This window comes from Zingiber officinale, chromosome 1B (genome assembly GCF_018446385.1).
Source record: "Zingiber officinale cultivar Zhangliang chromosome 1B, Zo_v1.1, whole genome shotgun sequence".
NCBI classification, from domain to species: Eukaryota; Viridiplantae; Streptophyta; class Magnoliopsida; order Zingiberales; family Zingiberaceae; genus Zingiber; species Zingiber officinale.
In genome coordinates this window covers 161,339,102-161,358,049 of record NC_055986.1, presented here as the reverse complement: position 1 = coordinate 161,358,049, position 18,948 = coordinate 161,339,102, and the positions used below count along the sequence as shown (strand labels likewise).

Below are 18,948 nucleotides of genomic sequence, written 5' to 3'. Positions count from 1 at the left end.
TGGACGGTCGATTAAATTAATCTGTCGTCGGATTAAGGCAGTATTGCACTTTGACTTCATAGAGATATTTTAACAACTTATTCAAAAAATTATAATTTAATATAAAATGTCTTTTTTCCCCTTCAACTTGATAGTAACTTTAACTAAAGTTGCTTTGTATAATTTTAATTAAATTGTTATCTATCTTTATCAGCTAGGGATATTAAAAATGAATCTGATCTATCAATTTAATTTGAATTGATATGAAAAAAAAATCAAATTTAAATTAAAAATTTTTAAATTTGGATTGAGTTCGGGTCGAATTCAGATTAATTTTTTTTAATTGTTTAAGTTCGGATTAGATTAGTTTGAATTGGCCTGAATGGATACAAATTTAAAGTTTGAGTTTTTTAAGATTAAATTAAATTTTATTTTAAAAATTTAAATAGTTTAGTATGTAAATAATAAATATTAGTATAATGATGAAATATTAAGATAAAGATATAATAATGAAGATTTATAGAAAATAATTTAAAAAAAATTTAGGTCCAACTGATTATTCAGATGGATCGGATTCCGATTAAGTTCGGGTTGAGAGTCCATCCATCCAACTTGACGCCTCATTGCCAGCCGTCTGCCGATGCATGCATGTGCACACCTTTGTTTTGTGGGTCCCACGAAAACGAAAAACATTCGTATCACTTGAGCGTTAGGGTAAATATATTACTTGAACGAGATGGCGCCACGTCACCTGGATCGACAAAGCAATCTTCCTGCTCCACTACTCTAGCGAAGCGGCCCCCGCCCACAGCCACGTGCCCGTGTCACACCCGAAAATATCTGATTCTCGACGGCTCAACCGGTAACCATGGGAATGCTGGCTTTACTCCCATGTCATCGATTCAATCCGTTCCCAATCAAATCATATTAAGTTGAAAAATAATAAATAAATAAAATTGTAATTAAATTATAATTATCTGTTTAATTAAGCGTTTGCATTTAACCATCATATATATTTTTTATAATAGGTACACCGCCTTCCCTACTTCACCGATAAATACAGAGCATCTCGTGAATATTCCAAAAAAATTTCACATAAATATTAATTTAAACAATTAAAGAGGCTCTAATTAAAAGATTTATAATATTTTAAACAAATTAAACTTAAACTAAACTAATATTCAAACTAAAAACTACGCAAAAATTAAACTCTATTTCAGCAGCTCGATTTAATTTGACTCAGTTATCAAACGAGTAGAGCTCGACACGCCGTCACGTTTGGAAAATTACCGCCGTCCAACTGCGTAATGCCCCGCCGCCCCTTGTCTCCCCATCGTCCACTTGTCCACTTGCGTCACCATAATCTCCACTCGACCCATTTTTTTACGCCACTGGGACCGCCCGCTTCGCCTTCCTCAGCCGTCCATCGCCGCCCACCTCGTCTCGTCTGACGGCCACAATGCGACCGCGTCGCAGTCTGGGGGGCAGTCTGGGGGGGCCTCTTCGATGGGCGCTGCTGCGAGGGCGTGTTGAACAGCGGCCCGTGCGTGGGGCCTGCGCGTGGTCATGCACCAAAAATATCAACGCCACGTCGGACGGGGGGAGGGCGAAGCCCAGCCTCCAGGTCGCACACCGCGTATCGCCCAAGAATCTTTTACTCCGCTCTCTCTTGCCCTCCCCCGATTACAAAATATTATTGCTTGATAAAACCCAAAACGGTTTTTATATTTATAAGAAGACCCATCCATCTCTCTGGCAAAAACCAAAAAACACAAAAAAAAATCTTCTCCGCTCTACTCCCTTCCGCTTAATCTCACCCCCCTTACAGAAAATAAAAAAACCAAACTCTACTCTGCGAAAGCGCTTGGAAACCCTAGCATAGCCTCAAACGATCTGTCCAGGTACGTATGCGCACTCTCCATTTTTTTCGTGATCTTGGTGTTCTTTTTTTGTGTGGATTTATTGAATTTAGCCGTCCTTTCTGTTTATTTGTTTCAGTTTCTTAGGGATTCTTAACGTTCGTCCCATCTGTCTGCAGTAAGCTATATGAGTATCTTGCTTTAGCTATTTCCTTTGCGTGGATTTATTATTATTATTATTATTATTATTGTTTTTAGTTTTTTTTTTTTTTGGTTGTGATTGCTGTTTCTTCTGCAGAAATTTGAAGATTGATGTGCTTTGAGGTCGGTTGAGATGGTCAGTTAGGTTTTAGAGGGGTTGAAGCCCCTTTCCGGGGATTGAAGCTGGACCTTGATGACTCAAGAGTTTTATTATCCCGCTTTCTGTCAAATCTTAGATCAAGTTTTAGGTATTAGGCCGATGAAGCGGTTAGGTTTGATTGATGTAGATGGAGAAGCGAGTTAGTGATTTGGAACCTTTTTCATTGACCGCTAAACAATATATTGGTTCTGGAGTTTGCTTGGTCTCGGCAAGAGAAAAGATTACAGAGGCATTTAGCTAAGAATGTCTGTCACGAATGAGAAGTGGATTGACGGCCTCCAATTCACGTCACTCTTCTGGCCACCACCCCAAGATGAACAACAAAAACAGGTACACAATGAAAGTGATTGTTTATTCGTTTTGCAGTAGCTCGCAGCTTCATTTCTTAAGATATTGTTTCGTTATGTCTCTCTTTCCTTCCAGTGATTACTTGACGAGCTCAGTTTATTTTTTCTGCAATGTTTAGGTACCTCATCAGGGCTCATATATTCAATATATTTTGATATATGTAGACACTAAAAGTTGCAGTATATAAATGCTTTATACTTACATTACTTACAAGAAGTTGTGGTTCCTGCTTCCCGTATTTCCCTAAAATGAAGAAATTTTGAGGCAATAAGATGTAGATATTTAGGCAATATTAGGCATATGAAAGGAGAAAGGGAAAATATATTTATTAACTATTTAATGAACTTCAACAGATAGCTTAGTTTTAGAGGTAGTAAACTGTGACCAATTCAAAATCATGGATCTGTATTTAGAATTAGATAAAACGAAGTGAAAGATATAAGAAAAAAAATCAAATATAGGCAAAAATGAGGTTAGAAAATTCAAAATTTTGGTACGAGCCACATGACCTAAACCTAAAAAGTAGTAGTTCTAAATAGTGTTATGTTCAGGTCATAATTATGTCACTACACAAAAAATGTTATGTTTAGATTTCACAAAATATGTTCAGGTCTAATACCCTGCCATGTTGAATTCCATCAATGGCACCAGTTGTTGACCCTTAAGTAGTCCAGCTGGACAAACTGGACAATTAGCTGAAACCAAGAAAAATATCCAAACTATTCAGATCTTTAGAAGGTCAAGATGCTGCATATTGAGTGAGAGAGCCCACCAGTTAACATGATCCCTGGCCTTTGTGAAATCCAACTTTAGAGCTATAGCTTATTTTACCTGACAAATTGATAGGTTTGGTGGCAACAATGGGCATTCTTTCCCTGTCGACAATGCTAACTAAGAATGATCAACGATAATGTGATTAAATAAAAACAGTTCTTAATCTATCTGCAAGAACATGGAGATGTTTTTCAGAATAATGTGGAAAAGTAAAAAGAGTTTGAAATCCTTCACCTTCTAAACATCAGTCCTCTAATAGTGATGAATGCAGTAGTCAGTCATCTAAATACATTGCTTGGATAAAAAGTTTTGAATAGGAGAATCAAATCCTGAGAGACTACTTCCTAATAATCTTAGATGAATTCACAGGTAATAATACAATTAGGTTCTGGTGACATATGCTTACCAATCTTTAAAATGCCAAGCTTTATATCTTCCTCTATAAAGTAAATAATCAGGCTAGATAAATTGAAGGACTTTACTTGGTTAGTTAAAAAAAGTTTGCCAGATGCAATTTTGAAGACATATCAGTAGGTGATCCCAAGAGTTATTTGCAAAAACTGGTAAACTCATTGTGAATAGATGTTAAATTACAGCACAGTTTCATTAATTATTAAACAAGAGAGTATCTTTTTCTGTTCCTTCCATTGGCTAATTGTTCAAATCCAAAAATGAATCAAGTATCAACAAATAACTAAGAAGCCAAGAATAAATAAAGACATTGCAATTTTTTGTATCTCTATGTGGTAAGTCAGGTTTAATTTTTTTTTGTCATTCATTTTAATGATGACTAATAGATTTGGCTTTTCCTTAAGGCCCAAGTCATTGCCTATGTTGAATATTTCAGTCAGTTCACTTCTGAGGACTTCCCAGAAGATATAGCTCAGGTATAATTATCATGCCAATCTGTTTTTTGTTCTAAAGACTACTAGCATATAACTATTTTGCTGTATTAACAAAGTAGTGCTTCAAAATACTCATTCTTGCTCCTTCTATTTGTGCAGTTAATCCAAAATCACTATCCTTCTAAAGAGAAGCATCTTTTGGATGAAGTTCTTGGTATTGGCTTATTCACACCTTACTACTGTCAGTTTCAAGTTATTGCTATCTCATTTCCAGTGTCAAGTTGCTGACTCCAGATTCTCGCTTTTCTTAATTTACAGCTGTATTTATTTTGCATCATCCAGAGCATGGTCATGCAATTGTTCATCCTATCCTTTCACTTATAATTGATGGGAGATTGGTGTATGATAGAAATGCCCCTCCATTTATTTCTTTCATATCCTTGGTGAGCCAAAATTCAGAGGTACAATATTTTGAGAAAGTATATTATCTTACCATCATAATCCATTCTTTTCAAGTATGGTAATATTTTATCTTAATTTTGAAATTCATGTATAAATTCACAATTTTCAGTGATTTATTTAGCCAATTAATTACTGCAGAAAGAGTATTCTGAGCAATGGGCTTTGGCATGTGGGGAAATTTTGCGCATTTTGACTCACTATAATCGGCCAATCCACAAGGTCGAGCATCATAATTCTGAAGCTGAAAGAAGCAGTAGTAGTAACTTTGCCACAACAAGTAAGTCTGAGAAAGAAACATCTACTCTAGTTCAACAGGAGCATGATAGGAGGCCACTGCGACTATTATCTCCATGGATTACAGACATATTACTTGCTGCACCATTGGGCATTAGAAGTGATTATTTTAGATGGTATGTATCTGAATTTTGCCTCTTGTTCATAGGTTTTCTTCAATCCAAATTAAGTGTCAGAACTCCGGACTTGCTCAAGGCCAAGGCTACCAAAATCTTAATTCACATTTGTTCGCGTATTGTGCCTATGATGTTTCAGGATTCCTTGACTAGTTGAAAGTTTCCTTTCAATCCTCTTGCTCTTCTGTGCTAAGCCTGGGCTTATTTTCTACCAAATCAGGACCTTGAAGATGAGGCCTTTTTAAATAAATAAAAATCTCAATCCAAAATGCAGACCTTAGGCTGCTTACGGGGAATCTCAGTTTACCTGAAACAAAAAAATCTCTTCTTTGTCTGACCTTGCTTTTTTTAGGAAGTATAGTGAGACCAAACGTTATCTATAAATATGTTAGTTTGTTTCTGCTTTTATGAAATTTGGAATTTTTCTGACAATTCAAATCGGATATTCCCAGTAAGAGTTATCTTAACGTTTTGACTTGAATATTTTTCTACATTGTTTTACATCCAGTATATATATTCTACGTTCAGATTATTGAACACTATTTTGCAAATTAGGTGTGGAGGGGTCATGGGAAAATATGCAGCTGGTGGAGAACTAAAGCCTCCTACAACAGGTTAGCTGAAGGTGTTTCTATATACATCATAATTGGATACCAATTCTAGTGCTTTTCCCAATGTATTATTTATGTTATTCTTTATGGCATGTTAGACAAAGTATGCAATAGGGATACTAGTAACAGACTAATCAGTTGTCCATTTGATTTGGTGAAAATAGTTTGCTTCTTCTAGAAGAATGCAATAGATCTACATCTACATCAGTATAATTTGAAGATGAACTTGGTCTTAAAATAAGAGGTTTTCCTAGAGTATTCTCGTGGTCATGTAGAATTTTTTAAATTGTTTTCCACATATGATCTCTAGAAATTGACAAATCATATTGACTCTTCTGGGATCAACCAATAGGTCTCCCCTTTCTAGTACTAATGACATGGGAGTTTTAACTGATTGGTCCTAGTATACTACCTTTGTCAAACATATCAAGTATATACTTTCGTTGAAGAGATGTAAATGTGTGAGTAGGCATCTCTATACCAAGTACTGAAGATCACCTATGTCTTTAGCTTGAAATGTTGATAGAGTTTTCCTTCAATTGTGTGATCCCAATAGAATATTACTAGTGATGATAATATTGTCTATATAAACAAAAGGAAATATACTTTTTTCTTATGTAGAAACGAAGTGAAATAGCTTCTGGTCATGCCATACTGAAGAAGAGTATAGTTGGACTTTTCATACCAAAGCTACTGAGATTAATTTGACCCATGAGATGATTTCTATTAGGAGCGTTAGGTGCTCTAGGGGGTGAATAGCGATTGTAACCTGTAAGTGATGATTCTATACTTTTGCTATCGAACTATGTCAACACGATTAGCATAGCGAAAATAAAGCAATCAACACTTACCACAATCACTAACACGTTTATTTAACATGGTTCGATAGTCCCCTAAACTCCTCTGTGGTCTATGATCTGTCAGTGGATCACTCTTGAAAAATTACTATCTTTCTCCTTTTAGAAACTTCCAGAGGTGGAGAAATTACTTGCAAGCACAAGAGATTACAATGAATACAAAGAGGAATGTTATGGGAAATTTCAAGGCTTGTAATAGGTTAACCAACACTATTTCGCCAACCATAAAGCCTCCATCCACTCTTTTTATAGCCTTTGAGATCCTTGTTGCAAGTTTTTCTGCCACCCATCAGCAGTCGACTAGTTTGAATGTGTTAGGGTATTGGATTTCTCAGCCACCAATGAACTGAACTCCAACACCATATTGTAACCTTGACTACGAACAACTTTAAAATGAAACACGTGTAGAAGTAAACGCTAAGCTCAAATCATGGTGAGAAACACTAGGAGTAAAAGGTTTTAGGGTTAGTAAAGTAAAAAATAGAATATATGAAATTTAAGTTTACTTGTAGTAGAAGGCGAGCCTTGGCGCAACGGTAAAGTTGTTGCTTTGTGATCAAAATGTCACATGTTCGAATCCCGAAAACGGCCTCTTGTAAAATTACAAACCAGGGTAAGGCTGCGTACAATGGATCCTTTCCCACCCCGCATAGCGGGAGCTTCGTGCACCGGGCTGCCCTATATAAGTTTACTTGTAGTAGATAAAACAGGGAAATTGTTAGGATAGGAGATGACGAGTTACTTTTATCAAAGAGTTTTATGTATCTAAGATCATTTTTGCAAAAGGATAGAGGGGTTGATAGAGATGTTTTACAGGTGCAACTGTTTTTTATGATTGTAAAGTACCTCTAAAGTATAAACAAAAGTTTTATAAAATGGTGGTTAGACCTGTTATGTTATATGAAGCTCAATGATGGACTATAAAGCGACTACATGCGCACAGAGAGTAGATGAGAATATTAAGGTGGATATGCGGAAATATGAGGGTGGACAACATTAGAAATGAGAACATTAAAAAGCAAGTTGTGGTAATGCTTCTTGAGGGGAAATTTCGAGAAACACATTTAAGATGGTATGGACATGTACTTAGGCGATCAATAAATGCCTTAGTTAGGTGATGTGAGATCATGATAAATATGCACATTAATCGAGAAGAATGGAAACCAAAGAAGACTTAGTTAGCTACAATAAAAGAGGATAAAATTCATTTAAAAGAGGATATAGTCCAATGACATAGGAGGATTTATATAGCTGCCTTCATTTAGTAGGATAAAGACTTGATGGTTGTTGTTGTATCTTGGTATAGAACTCTCTAACTCTAGAGGTTTTATCCTTGGATTGTAAAAGCTTGCAACATTGCCTTGTGAAGGAGTTTGCTAGTGGATTGTATTAAGGAAGAGGATAACACACTAATGCTTTTGAGAGTCGTGGAGTAGGAGTGAAGAGCTGAAAACCACATTACTTAAGTGTGCTAGCATTGTGCTTATTTTGTATTTTTTTTTTTTATATATTAACACTTTATTTGATCATGCGCATGCGCTTGGCTACTATGGATAATTTGAATTGTAATTTTGAGATGTGATTTGTGCGGAAATTTTCATTGTTTATTCATCCCTCCTAGCTGGGCTACTAGTCCTTAACATAGTCCACGTGTGCTAGGCGCCTAGGTGGTGCTGCCTCACGTGGGTGGAGATGCATGTGGCTTGTGGGAGGGGTCTTGCTGTATTGGACATGAGAGGAGAGAATTCTGAGATTTGTTTCAGATTAGGTGTTGTGGCAACAGAGAATAAAAGAACTAAAGCAAGTAATGGAAGTACCAATCCAAACTAGGGATTCAACTCTCATATTACTTGATGTAACACTTAAATACTCTGATACCACTTGATGCCATATTGTTATATTGGAAACAAACTCACGGTGGAAAATTTAATAAAAGGAAGAATAAATTGCTTGAGGGGATCCATTCCCTTTTACAAACCAGAATTAAATATCAATTCTCCTATGACATGGTCTAATTTACCATAAAACAAAGCAAACTTTTAAAGACGTAGACAACTTTTAAAAATTAAACAAACTTATAGTCTAAAGCCCTAAGAATCTTAAAACACTCTAAATTTAGCTCCAAATTTTGATCTAGATTACCTGTGGATTAAGATAAAGGTAGTCCTCATCTTAATATCTACTGGCGCAACTAGTTAGTACAGAACAGGGATTGTAGCATAACAAGATCTCTATGATAAAATCATGTAGGAGAAAATTCTCCCAAATCACAATTTTTTCTGCCTTAATTTGTTCAGATAATTTGTGGATTGCTTATTACTGAAATAACATTCAATTCTTCTCCATATGCTCCTTGTAGATGCATTTGATCTTTTATGTCCCATTTGGATAACTAAAGTTTGATAATTGCTTTCAGATAATAACTGTCTGATGATATTCAGAAAACTAGAAATTTTCCCCATAGATTCTACTACATATATCAGCCATTACCATCTCCTTTTCAGTACAGGCTCTTTGGCTTCATTTCCTCTTCTTAACTTCACTACTATTCCATGGGCTTCAAGTCAATAATCACTAATAAGCCTTTCTCACATTTGTAGCTTCTAGTTGTGGATCTGGAAAACATCCTCAACTTATGCCATCAACTCCAAGATGGGCTGTGGCTAATGGAGCTGGTGTCATACTGGGTGTTTGTGATGAGGAAGTATCTCGTTATGAGACTGTGAATTTGACAGCAGCAGCCGTCCCAGCACTCTTGCTTCCTCCTCCAACAACTCCTTTGGATGAGCATCTTGTCGCAGGGCTGCCTCCGCTTGAGCCCTATGCTCGACTATTTCATAGGTGGATGTTTATGTCTTCACTAACTGACATTTTAGTAGTTAACATTTCTTATTGTGAATTTCTTATTGTCAGGTATTATTCAATTGCTACTCCAAGTGCTACACAGCGACTCCTGCTTGGGCTTCTAGAAGCACCTCCTTCATGGGCACCAGATGCACTTGATGCTGCTGTGCAACTAGTTGAACTTCTTCGAGCAGCTGAGGATTACGCATCTGGCATGAGGGTATGCATAGTCAGAACAATCAAACATCTTTCGAAGAGAGATATTGTTGTTCTCTGTTTTTTTTCTATTGTTCTCCTTGCACCCTTTTTGTTTAAGTCCTAGTATCCTGAAACTTCAAAGATTTGTCTCATTCACTGGTTCATAGATAGCCCTACTCGAATTCAGCATGGGTCATTGGGTTGGTCTAGAACCAGCTAAATTCAGTATAACAAGCCATTTTGACACAATTTTCCTATGTTATAAATTTGGCATTAAATATATTTTGACCAATACTGGTTGAACTGGTAGAATGGGTGAGTGAATACTCAGTTGGTTCAGCTACCAATATAGATCTAAAACATTGCCCTTTTTTAGTAATGATGTCATCTCTGTGGAAGATAAGGAGTGGAACTTGGTAGCATTCTAAGATTGCCAAACTCAATGGTTTAGATAGAAGAGGAGCAGTTTTCTTGATGAAGAATTAGGAGCATGTGTTTTCAGTAGTGAGGTAGCGGTTGATCCTTTGAGACTTAGGATGAGGGGAGGCAAAGTAATGAAGGCAACAAAGGTGAAGAAGAGGAGGTAAATGGAACCAATTCAGAATAATCTTGAATAAAGTTGTATGGAGGGATATGCTACATGTCAGCCAATCTGAAATAGTTGGGATTTACATAGCTTAGTGATATTAATGATGGCGAAGGACACATGAAATGGAGTTGATTCAATGAATGGGAATATCAAGACTAACAAGCTTGGATGAGTCAATGTAATCTGGAAAAAAAATGAAGTTGATTCAGGGAAAGGTAATATTAACACTAACAAGTCTTGATGAGAAAATTTAATAAGTCATCTAAAATGGCTAATACTTTCTCATAAAGAAAAAAATTAATACATGATCAACTCGGATTTGTGTCAATGGGTTGAGTTTATACAGATTAAGTGGTTAATGGTGTGAAATGCTAACTGTGGCACAAGGAAAACTTATTTGGAAGAATGGTGATCATATTGATGCCGTTTATTAGGGTTAGTCATTTGACTTGGCAGATCTGGAATTAGTTACTTATTCCTCCTTGAGCCAATTTCTTGTTGAACCTTTCTATTTGTGCACACGTACCCAGATCTGGAACACACCTACCACATGTGAAATCAATATTTGGAAATATTGACCATTAAATATGTTGACAAAAGTACATAATATTTTTTGCAATATTTAATTGTAAGCTAGTCAAACTGACCTTTATTCTTATTATCTATGGTAAGACTGTGATTAGCATGGCCTGAGATATTCAAGATGCTCTCTCTAATTTCCTAACCTTTAAAGAATGCTACAGCCTCTCTCTGCTATCTGTTTTGGAACCAGAGATATCCAAGTTTACATCTACCACATGATTTGTTGAGTTAACCTAAGCATTCTTATAAAATGTTTCACAATTATCACTTAACATATCAAATTGTTCACACCCTAAGCAACCAATCTTTTCATATAAAAAAGTACATATGAACTAAGAAATCAATATAACATAAACCATTTCAATAGATACTAATTCTTGATAGTCAACGTGAAAATCATATAACAATATTTGCATATCAACCTAAGCAATCCATATAAATAATCTTAATTTAACTAAATCAATTTAATCTAATCAATTGTTACTTGAACATAACTACCGAAGGATCGGTATAGACTGTATAGCCCTTGTGCATTCTGTATAGATGGTACGTGGCTTTATTTTGGAATAACCTGATTGCTACTAGCCTACTAGGACTGTATATACAATGAAGCCTCTCAGTGCATTGGCTTTGCAGCCATTTTTAGATGATGATACTGATCAATAAAATATAATAGTTATGTAAGTAAAGGTATGTTATATTGACAAAAGATATCCTGGGTTAAAGGCAATCAAACACAGACGGTAATGAGTGGACAGTTTACAAGATTTAGTGGCTTCCTTGTACCTATTGAGTCCAGTACTAGGGTTTATTAATCTATGAATAATTTTATTATGACTATTTGTGCAATCCAAATAGCTTATATCCATGTCGGTCTGATATAAATTGTTAATAATGCATGTACTTTATATCAGCATTTTATTGTTGATATCTTTAATCATCCTTCTGCAGCTTCCAAGGAATTGGTTGCATTTGCATTTCCTCCGTGCAATAGGCATTGCTATGTCCATGAGAGCTGGTGTCTCTGCAGATGCTGCAGCTGCTTTGCTTTTTCGCATACTTTCACAACCTACACTGCTTTTCCCCCCTTTAAGCCATGCTGAAGGAGTTGAAGTCCAGCATGAACCCCTGGTTGGCTATATATCATCAAACAAGAAACAGGTAGTTAGTATTGTTTGTGTTGTTTTCATTTATTGGTAGACATGATTTGGCTAAATAATCATATTCAAATTCTTGGTATTTATGTCATCTACTTGTCCTAACATTAATAGGCAATTTCATTTGTTTATGTTCTATTATTTTACAAGTTCAAATGATTCTTTTGTCATTAACTTATGTTGTTGCTGATGACTTCCCCAACTAGCTTGAAGTCCCCACATCAGAAGCTTCTACTGAAGCAACGGCTCAAGGAATTGCAACAATGTTGTGTGCCCATGGCCCTGATGTTGAATGGAGAATCTGTACTATTTGGGAAGCTGCTTATGGTTTGCTTCCTCTGAGTTCCTCAGCTGTTGACTTGCCTGAAATAGTAGTTGCAACTCCATTGCAGCCACCTCCTTTATCTTGGAATTTGTATTTACCTCTATTGAAGGTTTTGGAATATATTCCTCAAGGAAGCCCCTCTGAAGCATGCCTCATAAGAATATTTGTTGCTACTGTTGAAGCTATACTCAAAAGAACATTTCCTCCTGAAAATTCTGCTGAGCAATTAAGTAAATCAAGAGCCCATGGAAGCATGTGGTCTCCCACTAAGAATCTTGCAATAGCGGAGCTTCATACCATGATTCATTCATTATTTCTGGAATCTTGTGCTTCAATGGACCTTGCATCACGATTGTTATTCGTCATGCTAACAGTTTCTGTCAGCCATGAAGCTTTGCCGAATGGTGGGAGTAAAAGACCAACAGAATGTGGTAGTTATTCTTCTGAAGATGTTAGTGGGGATCTACTTGTAAATAGAAAACCAGGTACTGGAAACAAAAGTCGGAAAAAGCAAGGACCAGTAGCAACATTTGATTCTTATGTCCTTGCAGCTGTCTGTGCACTGGCTTGTGAACTTCAGTTGTTCCCGGTGATTACTAAAACTGGTCTTCATACAGATTCTAAGGGTTCTGCAAAAAGTACCAAACCTGCAAAAACTAGTAGAGTTTCTCATGAGTTGCATAATAGCATTAGGTTTGCTGTCTGTCACACTCGTCGAATTCTTGGAATTCTAGAAGCCTTGTTCTCATTGAAGCCATCTTCTGTTGGAACCTCATGGGGTTATAGTTCGAATGAGATTGTGGCTGCTGCTATGGTTGCTGCTCATGTTTCTGAGTTATTTGGAAGATCAAAAGCTTGCATGAATGCCCTTTCTGTTATGATGCGCTGCAAGTGGGATGTAGAAATCTCTACTAGGGCTTCTTCACTTTATAACTTAATTGACATACACAGCAAAGTTGTTGCCTCCATTGTTCACAAGGCTGAGCCTCTGGAAGCACATTTGGTACATGCACAGGTGCAAAAGGATGATCCAACATGCCCAAGTGGCAGCTTATCAGTTTTTGCAAGAAGTAGCACCTTTGAATCTGATGATATCCCATGCTCTGAATCTACCTATAGTTCATCAAAAATTTCTTCAAAGAATGATAAAAGAAATTTATCTACTGACACTGTTACAGAGACATCAGCTAAAAGTATTTCAAGTTTATCAGTGGAGGCTTCAGATTTGGCAAACTTTTTAATGAAAGATCGCTACATTGGTTTTAGTTATGGTGCACAAGCTCTTCTAAGATCTGTTGCAGAGAAACAGGAATTGTGTTTCTCTGTTGTTTCATTGTTGTGGCATAAACTGATTGCTGCCCCAGAAACAAAAATGAGTGCAGAAAGTACATCCGCTCACCAGGGTTGGAGACAGGTACATGTTGCAGCTTTTATCTAATGGCATTGATATTTTAAAAACTTAATTTAGGTATCCCTCATTTGCATGATAATTTGCGTCAATTGTCTGAGAGATACCTGTTCACCTCATCCATCTTTTCAGCATCATTGATTATGCTGAGCTAATAGATTGCCAAACACATTGATATGTACATTATCCTAAAAAGATTGCTAGTAAAGTTATAAAGGTAGACAGATTTTGAAGATCACTAATCTATTTCAGAGTTTATACAGTTTAGACAAATTGAGTATACTATATACTATATCCCATGGTTTGAAATGTCCTACCATGCCTCCAGAAACGGATACTATTTATTCCTGGTGCACGAAGCTCCCGCCATGAAGCTGTTTTTAGGATTTGAACCCTTGACCTTTTGGTCACAAAGCAACAACTTTACCGTTGCACCAAGGCTCCTCTTCTTATATTATTAATAATAGTTATAAAATATTAAGAATTATTTCGAATTTTTAAATAATTTTAAAAATTAATAAAATATTTTTATAAAATAATTATTTTTTTAAATATATATTGAAAATTGAATTTGAATTTTAAATGATCAAAATTTTTTCCAAAATATAATTCTTAAACATTTCAAATAAATTTTTTAAAATTAAAAATTTACAAATACATTCAAAAAATAATTTTAGACCTTTAAATAATTTTATATTTATCTTTGAGTCTTTCAAATAATTTTATAATTGTAGATTTAGTTTTGAATTTTGAGAATTGCTTTTTTTAAAAATAATTTTTATAAAAATTTAGAAAATATTGAAATATGAATTCAACACGTCAAAATATAACATCAATAGCGAGCATATTTGACATGGGTGCTCCAATATTTAACATGGTTGCTCCAATAGTGAGCATATTTAATAATCAAATATTAATAAAACTAATATACACTTATATTTAAATTTTTTAAAAAGTATCAAAACTGCATTGTATGATACGGTATCAAAGCCGTATTGTTCCGGTCCGAGATTGAACCTCCGGCATGAGTTGAAATTTTATATCATGCTACATCCTACCTTTCCCTGAATAATTTCCCTATGTGACAAGATCCTCCTACAAAACTTGTCATTGTCAAAATCATTTATCTAGACTGACAAATTGTGCTTTAATGGATCACATTAAACTGAAAAAAATGATTTTATGGGAAAAAAACATGCTAGCTAAGGAAAAAACATGGTACAGAATTATGATATAGTTATATGGAATCAATATTTGCCATTTCTATCTTTCCCGGTGCTTGTTAATCGCAAGAGACATGCCAATTGTCTATCGGTGCCTTGATAGGCTTCTTAAAGTATTGAATGGTAGAGAAAGCATGATATAAATGACACTATAATACTATATGAAAAAAAATACTGAGGAAAATTACCTAAAAGTCTCATCTCGTAATTAAATTTCTTGTATTTATTGTTTCTTGTAACTCTGATGTTTTTCAAATTTGGATGTCTCATTTGGAAATAAAAGATTAGAATCAAAATCCTACTCAATTATTACTTTGCAACAGTACATTCATCCTTCCAGCAAAGTAAGCATTTTGTTTGCTTCGAAGATCCTAATACCAACCCAATAAAGTACAAGATCAAAAGAAAGCAATTTAGTTGATTGGGTGCTGTGTTTTTTTATTTTTTATTTTTTATTTTTTATTTTGCAAGTTATTTCATAAATAAAATCTTTAGTATTCAAATGAAGAGTTAAAAATTATGTTACTTTCCTCTTCACATTGCTGTATATGTACTGGATTTGTGGCCTTGTGCAAGAATGTTTATATTTTTACCATTTTTCTTGGGGGCTATTTATGCTGTCTGCTGATAACAAGGCCACAAAGTCCAATGAATGATATAACATAAACATGGATTAATTTATCTTATGCAATGTGATGTTTGGCTCTTCAGATACTTAATGATGTCAAGTGTTCGAATTGCTTATCATTTTTTATTAGGTCAGAATCAGATGCTCAGACTAACTATTCTTCTCCATATGTTAGGTTGTAGATGCAATTTGCAATGTAGTTTCAGCATCGCCAACAAAAGCATCAACTGCTATTGTTCTACAGGTCCAGAGTTTGTTATTTTTTCATTTATATATATATTTTGTTAAATTTTATAGTTCATTGCACTCTCAGTGCTCCCAAGTTTTTTCAGTCACTTTTTGAGAACAATGTGTTTCGACAGGCAGAGAAGGATTTGCAGTCCTGGATTGCAAGGGATGATGAGCAAGGACAGAAGATGTGGAGAATAAACCATAGAATTGTGAAGCTGATAGTGGAACTCATGAGAAACCATGACACCCCAGAGGCACTAATAATTCTGGCAAGTGCTTCAGATCTCTTACTCCGTGCTACAGATGGAATGCTTGTCGATGGCGAGGCTTGCACCCTACCTCAATTGGAGGTAATTTCTGAAAGAACCTCAGGAGTTTGATGGTTATCTTAGTCCTACTTATTAATGCATTACTTGAATGCTTGGCTTTCTTTTATGATATGGAACAACAACAATAACCACCAAGCATTATCCCACTAGACGGTGTCGGCTATCTTTTATGAAATGGAGCCATTCTAGTAAAACCACCGTCACCTAAATTACTATGAAAGCATCCTTGTGGATAACTGATTAGCCCTAGCTATGGTCTTGAAGTAGAAGAAAGGATTTTGACTGAGGAAAAAGAAGATGAACACGCTTACATGCATGGGCATAACACTGTCTGCTTCTTCCCGTTGTTCTTATGATTTTTGTTGATCAATGCCATCTCTTACCAACACATAGTATGCGGGCTGGCACTGGACTTCGTCGTCTTCCTTTCCTCCTTTGTTCTTGTTCCTTATTTCTGCTGATTGGCACCATCTCATACCAATATATGGTATGCTAGCTGCCTAAATTATTTTTGAATGTTCAGATTAGTTAGCCTTTAAACTTTACAGGTTCCTCTTCTCCACAACTGATTGTATATCTTTGGCCTTTCTTCTTTATTAAGTTTTCTGTTTGATGTGGTTGTTTCGGATCTATTTCAAATTCTTCTTCCTTTCTAACCTGGTTATTATTCTTGCGAGAATATGTTAAACACAAGCAGCTTCTTGAAGTGACAGCCAAAGCCATTCAACTTGTTACAAACTGGGGACAACCGGGTGTTGCAGTTGCAGATGGCCTCTCAAACCTGCTTAAGGTACATCATCTCCGCACTTCATCTTCTTTTATCACCATAATCAAAATATATTCAAACTAGAGTTTCCCATGGGACAAACATTTGCAGTGTCGCTTATCAGCAACAATCCGCTGCCTTTCACATCCAAGCGCGCATGTTCGCGCTCTCAGTACATCAGTGCTTCGTGATATATTGCATGGTAGTCCAACCACGTCCTCCGCATGTCTGAATGTAAATAGGGTCATTCCGGATTCAGCCTACCAATGCTTAAATTTGGGCATCATCAGCTGGCGAGCTGACATTGAGAAATGCATTCAGTGGGAAGCACAAAGCAGGCTTGCGAGTGGTCTAACACTTGTTTACCTTAGTGCTGCAGCTAAAGAACTAGGCTGCCCCGTCAGCTGATGAGAGTATGCTTTCTCTCTTCAGTCGTTAGTGGGTTACTTCTGATCACTTAGACACGCACTTGATAACCTAATTCAGATAATTCAATAATGTGGTTTGCAGAACTTTAAAAATAAACGTGTAGATAAAAAGCCGTAGCCAATCTCAATTTTACGGATTTGCGTGGTCTTAGCTATCTATTTTTATTATTTTCATCTAAATGGTTCCCGTTGCTGGTGATCGTAAATTTCTTTTTCTTTTTTTTATTCTATATATATTTTTATCGGATTTATATAGATGGAAGTGTGCCTAGTTACTAGCATTTACGAGTAGTCATCTGCATCTATATATATATTACTTTCAAGGCGTAGGGCTTGAGGTGTTTATTGATAATTTAGTTGCTCAATACTTGGGGCAGGATTAGGCATGGTTGTCAGGATAATGGACGTCGTATATGGCTGTACCTTTTTTGTGTTTTTGCTGAAACCCTCGTTCTCCTTTCTGCGTTATCTTGCAGGGTGTTGTCGGGAGAGGCACGAACACACTGTTTTGGTCTTATCTTGCTCGTTAAATGGATCAATCTACCTTTCGTATTTTTTTTAATTAAGTAAAAAAAATATAGAAATTCAAAGAGCGTTCCTCTTTTATAGAAAGGATCATTTTTAAAATTTATCATTAAAAAAATATAAGCATAAAAAAAAATCAAGAGTAACCGAACCAGTCTAATGTGTACCAGATGATCGTGCTAATATTTTTTTAAAAAAATTATGTATAAGAAAGTCCAATGGAAGGATAAATTTAACCAAAAAAATATAAAATAAAGTGTCATTAATGAAAATCAAAAGGTGTTATTCCATTTGCATAGAAAACAAGAATCAATCTGTTACTCAAAATTATTAATAAGGTAAGGTCGAACTGGAACGACTGATTTCATGAAAATTTTTCACGGGCCGATCAATCGGAAAGTGTTAATCAGTCTGTCACTCAAAATGCATGCCCACTAGGTTGATCTCTTTCTCATTAGTTGAAGGTTTTAATTTAATTCACTACGGTCTTAATATAGGCATTTCTTATGAGGAAAAACAAAGCACAACTTCTCTACAGTCTTATAATTTTATTTATTTATTTATATGCACATTCCAGAACAATTTTTACGTCAGCTGACACGTCGAAAAGAACAGCCATGATCCCGATTTTAAATCACTTAAAATATTGTATTATTATTATTCAACACAAACACGTCGGCTGATCCTTTATTTCTTTTCCTAACTAGCGATCGTTCTAACACTATATTTTAACAAATATAGTCCAGATTCTTAATATAAGATAAATTCATTTCCAACTTGATCCACTAAGACATTAATTCCACACGAATATATAATTGATCGACCAAACGCATGTTTTACGTTAACGTTACTTCCAGCGGTCAGCACTGGTGGCTATAACACCGACTCACTCTCTGTCTCTATATATGTTCATCATGCACTTAGCTAATTACCAATAATCACTTCACAAGTAATTAACAGAGATAGAGATAATTAACATGGCTTCCATTAAGGTTTCTGCTCTCATCTCAACCTACGCACTCATAGTACTGTTTCTGCATCCATTGTTGTGTCAAGTAATGACGATGAAGATGTTGCCGATTGCAGAAGGAGCTGCCTCGAATGATGGTGTATTTGAGACCTTTAACTGTTGAGTATCATATTTTCTGTGTGTGTTCGCGAGCGCGCAGGTAAGACGATAGACCAGGGGTTAGCATATATATATATATA

The 18,948-nt window shown here is 35.7% G+C and overlaps 1 protein-coding gene across 4 annotated transcripts; it reads left to right on the top strand.

The window, feature by feature from the left end:
* The first annotated feature begins 1,679 nt into the window (after nt 1–1,679).
* Nucleotides 1,680–17,369, top strand: LOC121986800 (protein GIGANTEA-like). 4 transcript variants are annotated; one of them, XM_042540740.1, is made up of 16 exons: nt 1,681–1,880; nt 1,978–2,016; nt 2,137–2,529; nt 4,137–4,208; nt 4,326–4,380; nt 4,485–4,627; nt 4,767–5,038; nt 5,594–5,652; nt 9,107–9,347; nt 9,420–9,570; nt 11,671–11,883; nt 12,083–13,615; nt 15,636–15,704; nt 15,823–16,041; nt 16,718–16,810; nt 16,898–17,369. In XM_042540740.1, exons 3-16 carry the CDS (start codon nt 2,443–2,445, stop codon nt 17,192–17,194), a joined length of 3,504 nt encoding a protein of 1,167 aa, XP_042396674.1. In that variant the 5' UTR covers nt 1,681–1,880; nt 1,978–2,016; nt 2,137–2,442; the 3' UTR covers nt 17,195–17,369. The 4 variants fall into 4 exon arrangements, with proteins under 4 accessions (XP_042396681.1, XP_042396674.1, XP_042396687.1 ...); XM_042540753.1 differs by having other exon boundaries at nt 1,978–2,029; XM_042540758.1 differs by having other exon boundaries at nt 1,682–1,880; nt 11,671–11,880.
* The last annotated feature ends 1,579 nt before the right edge of the window (nt 17,370–18,948 follow it).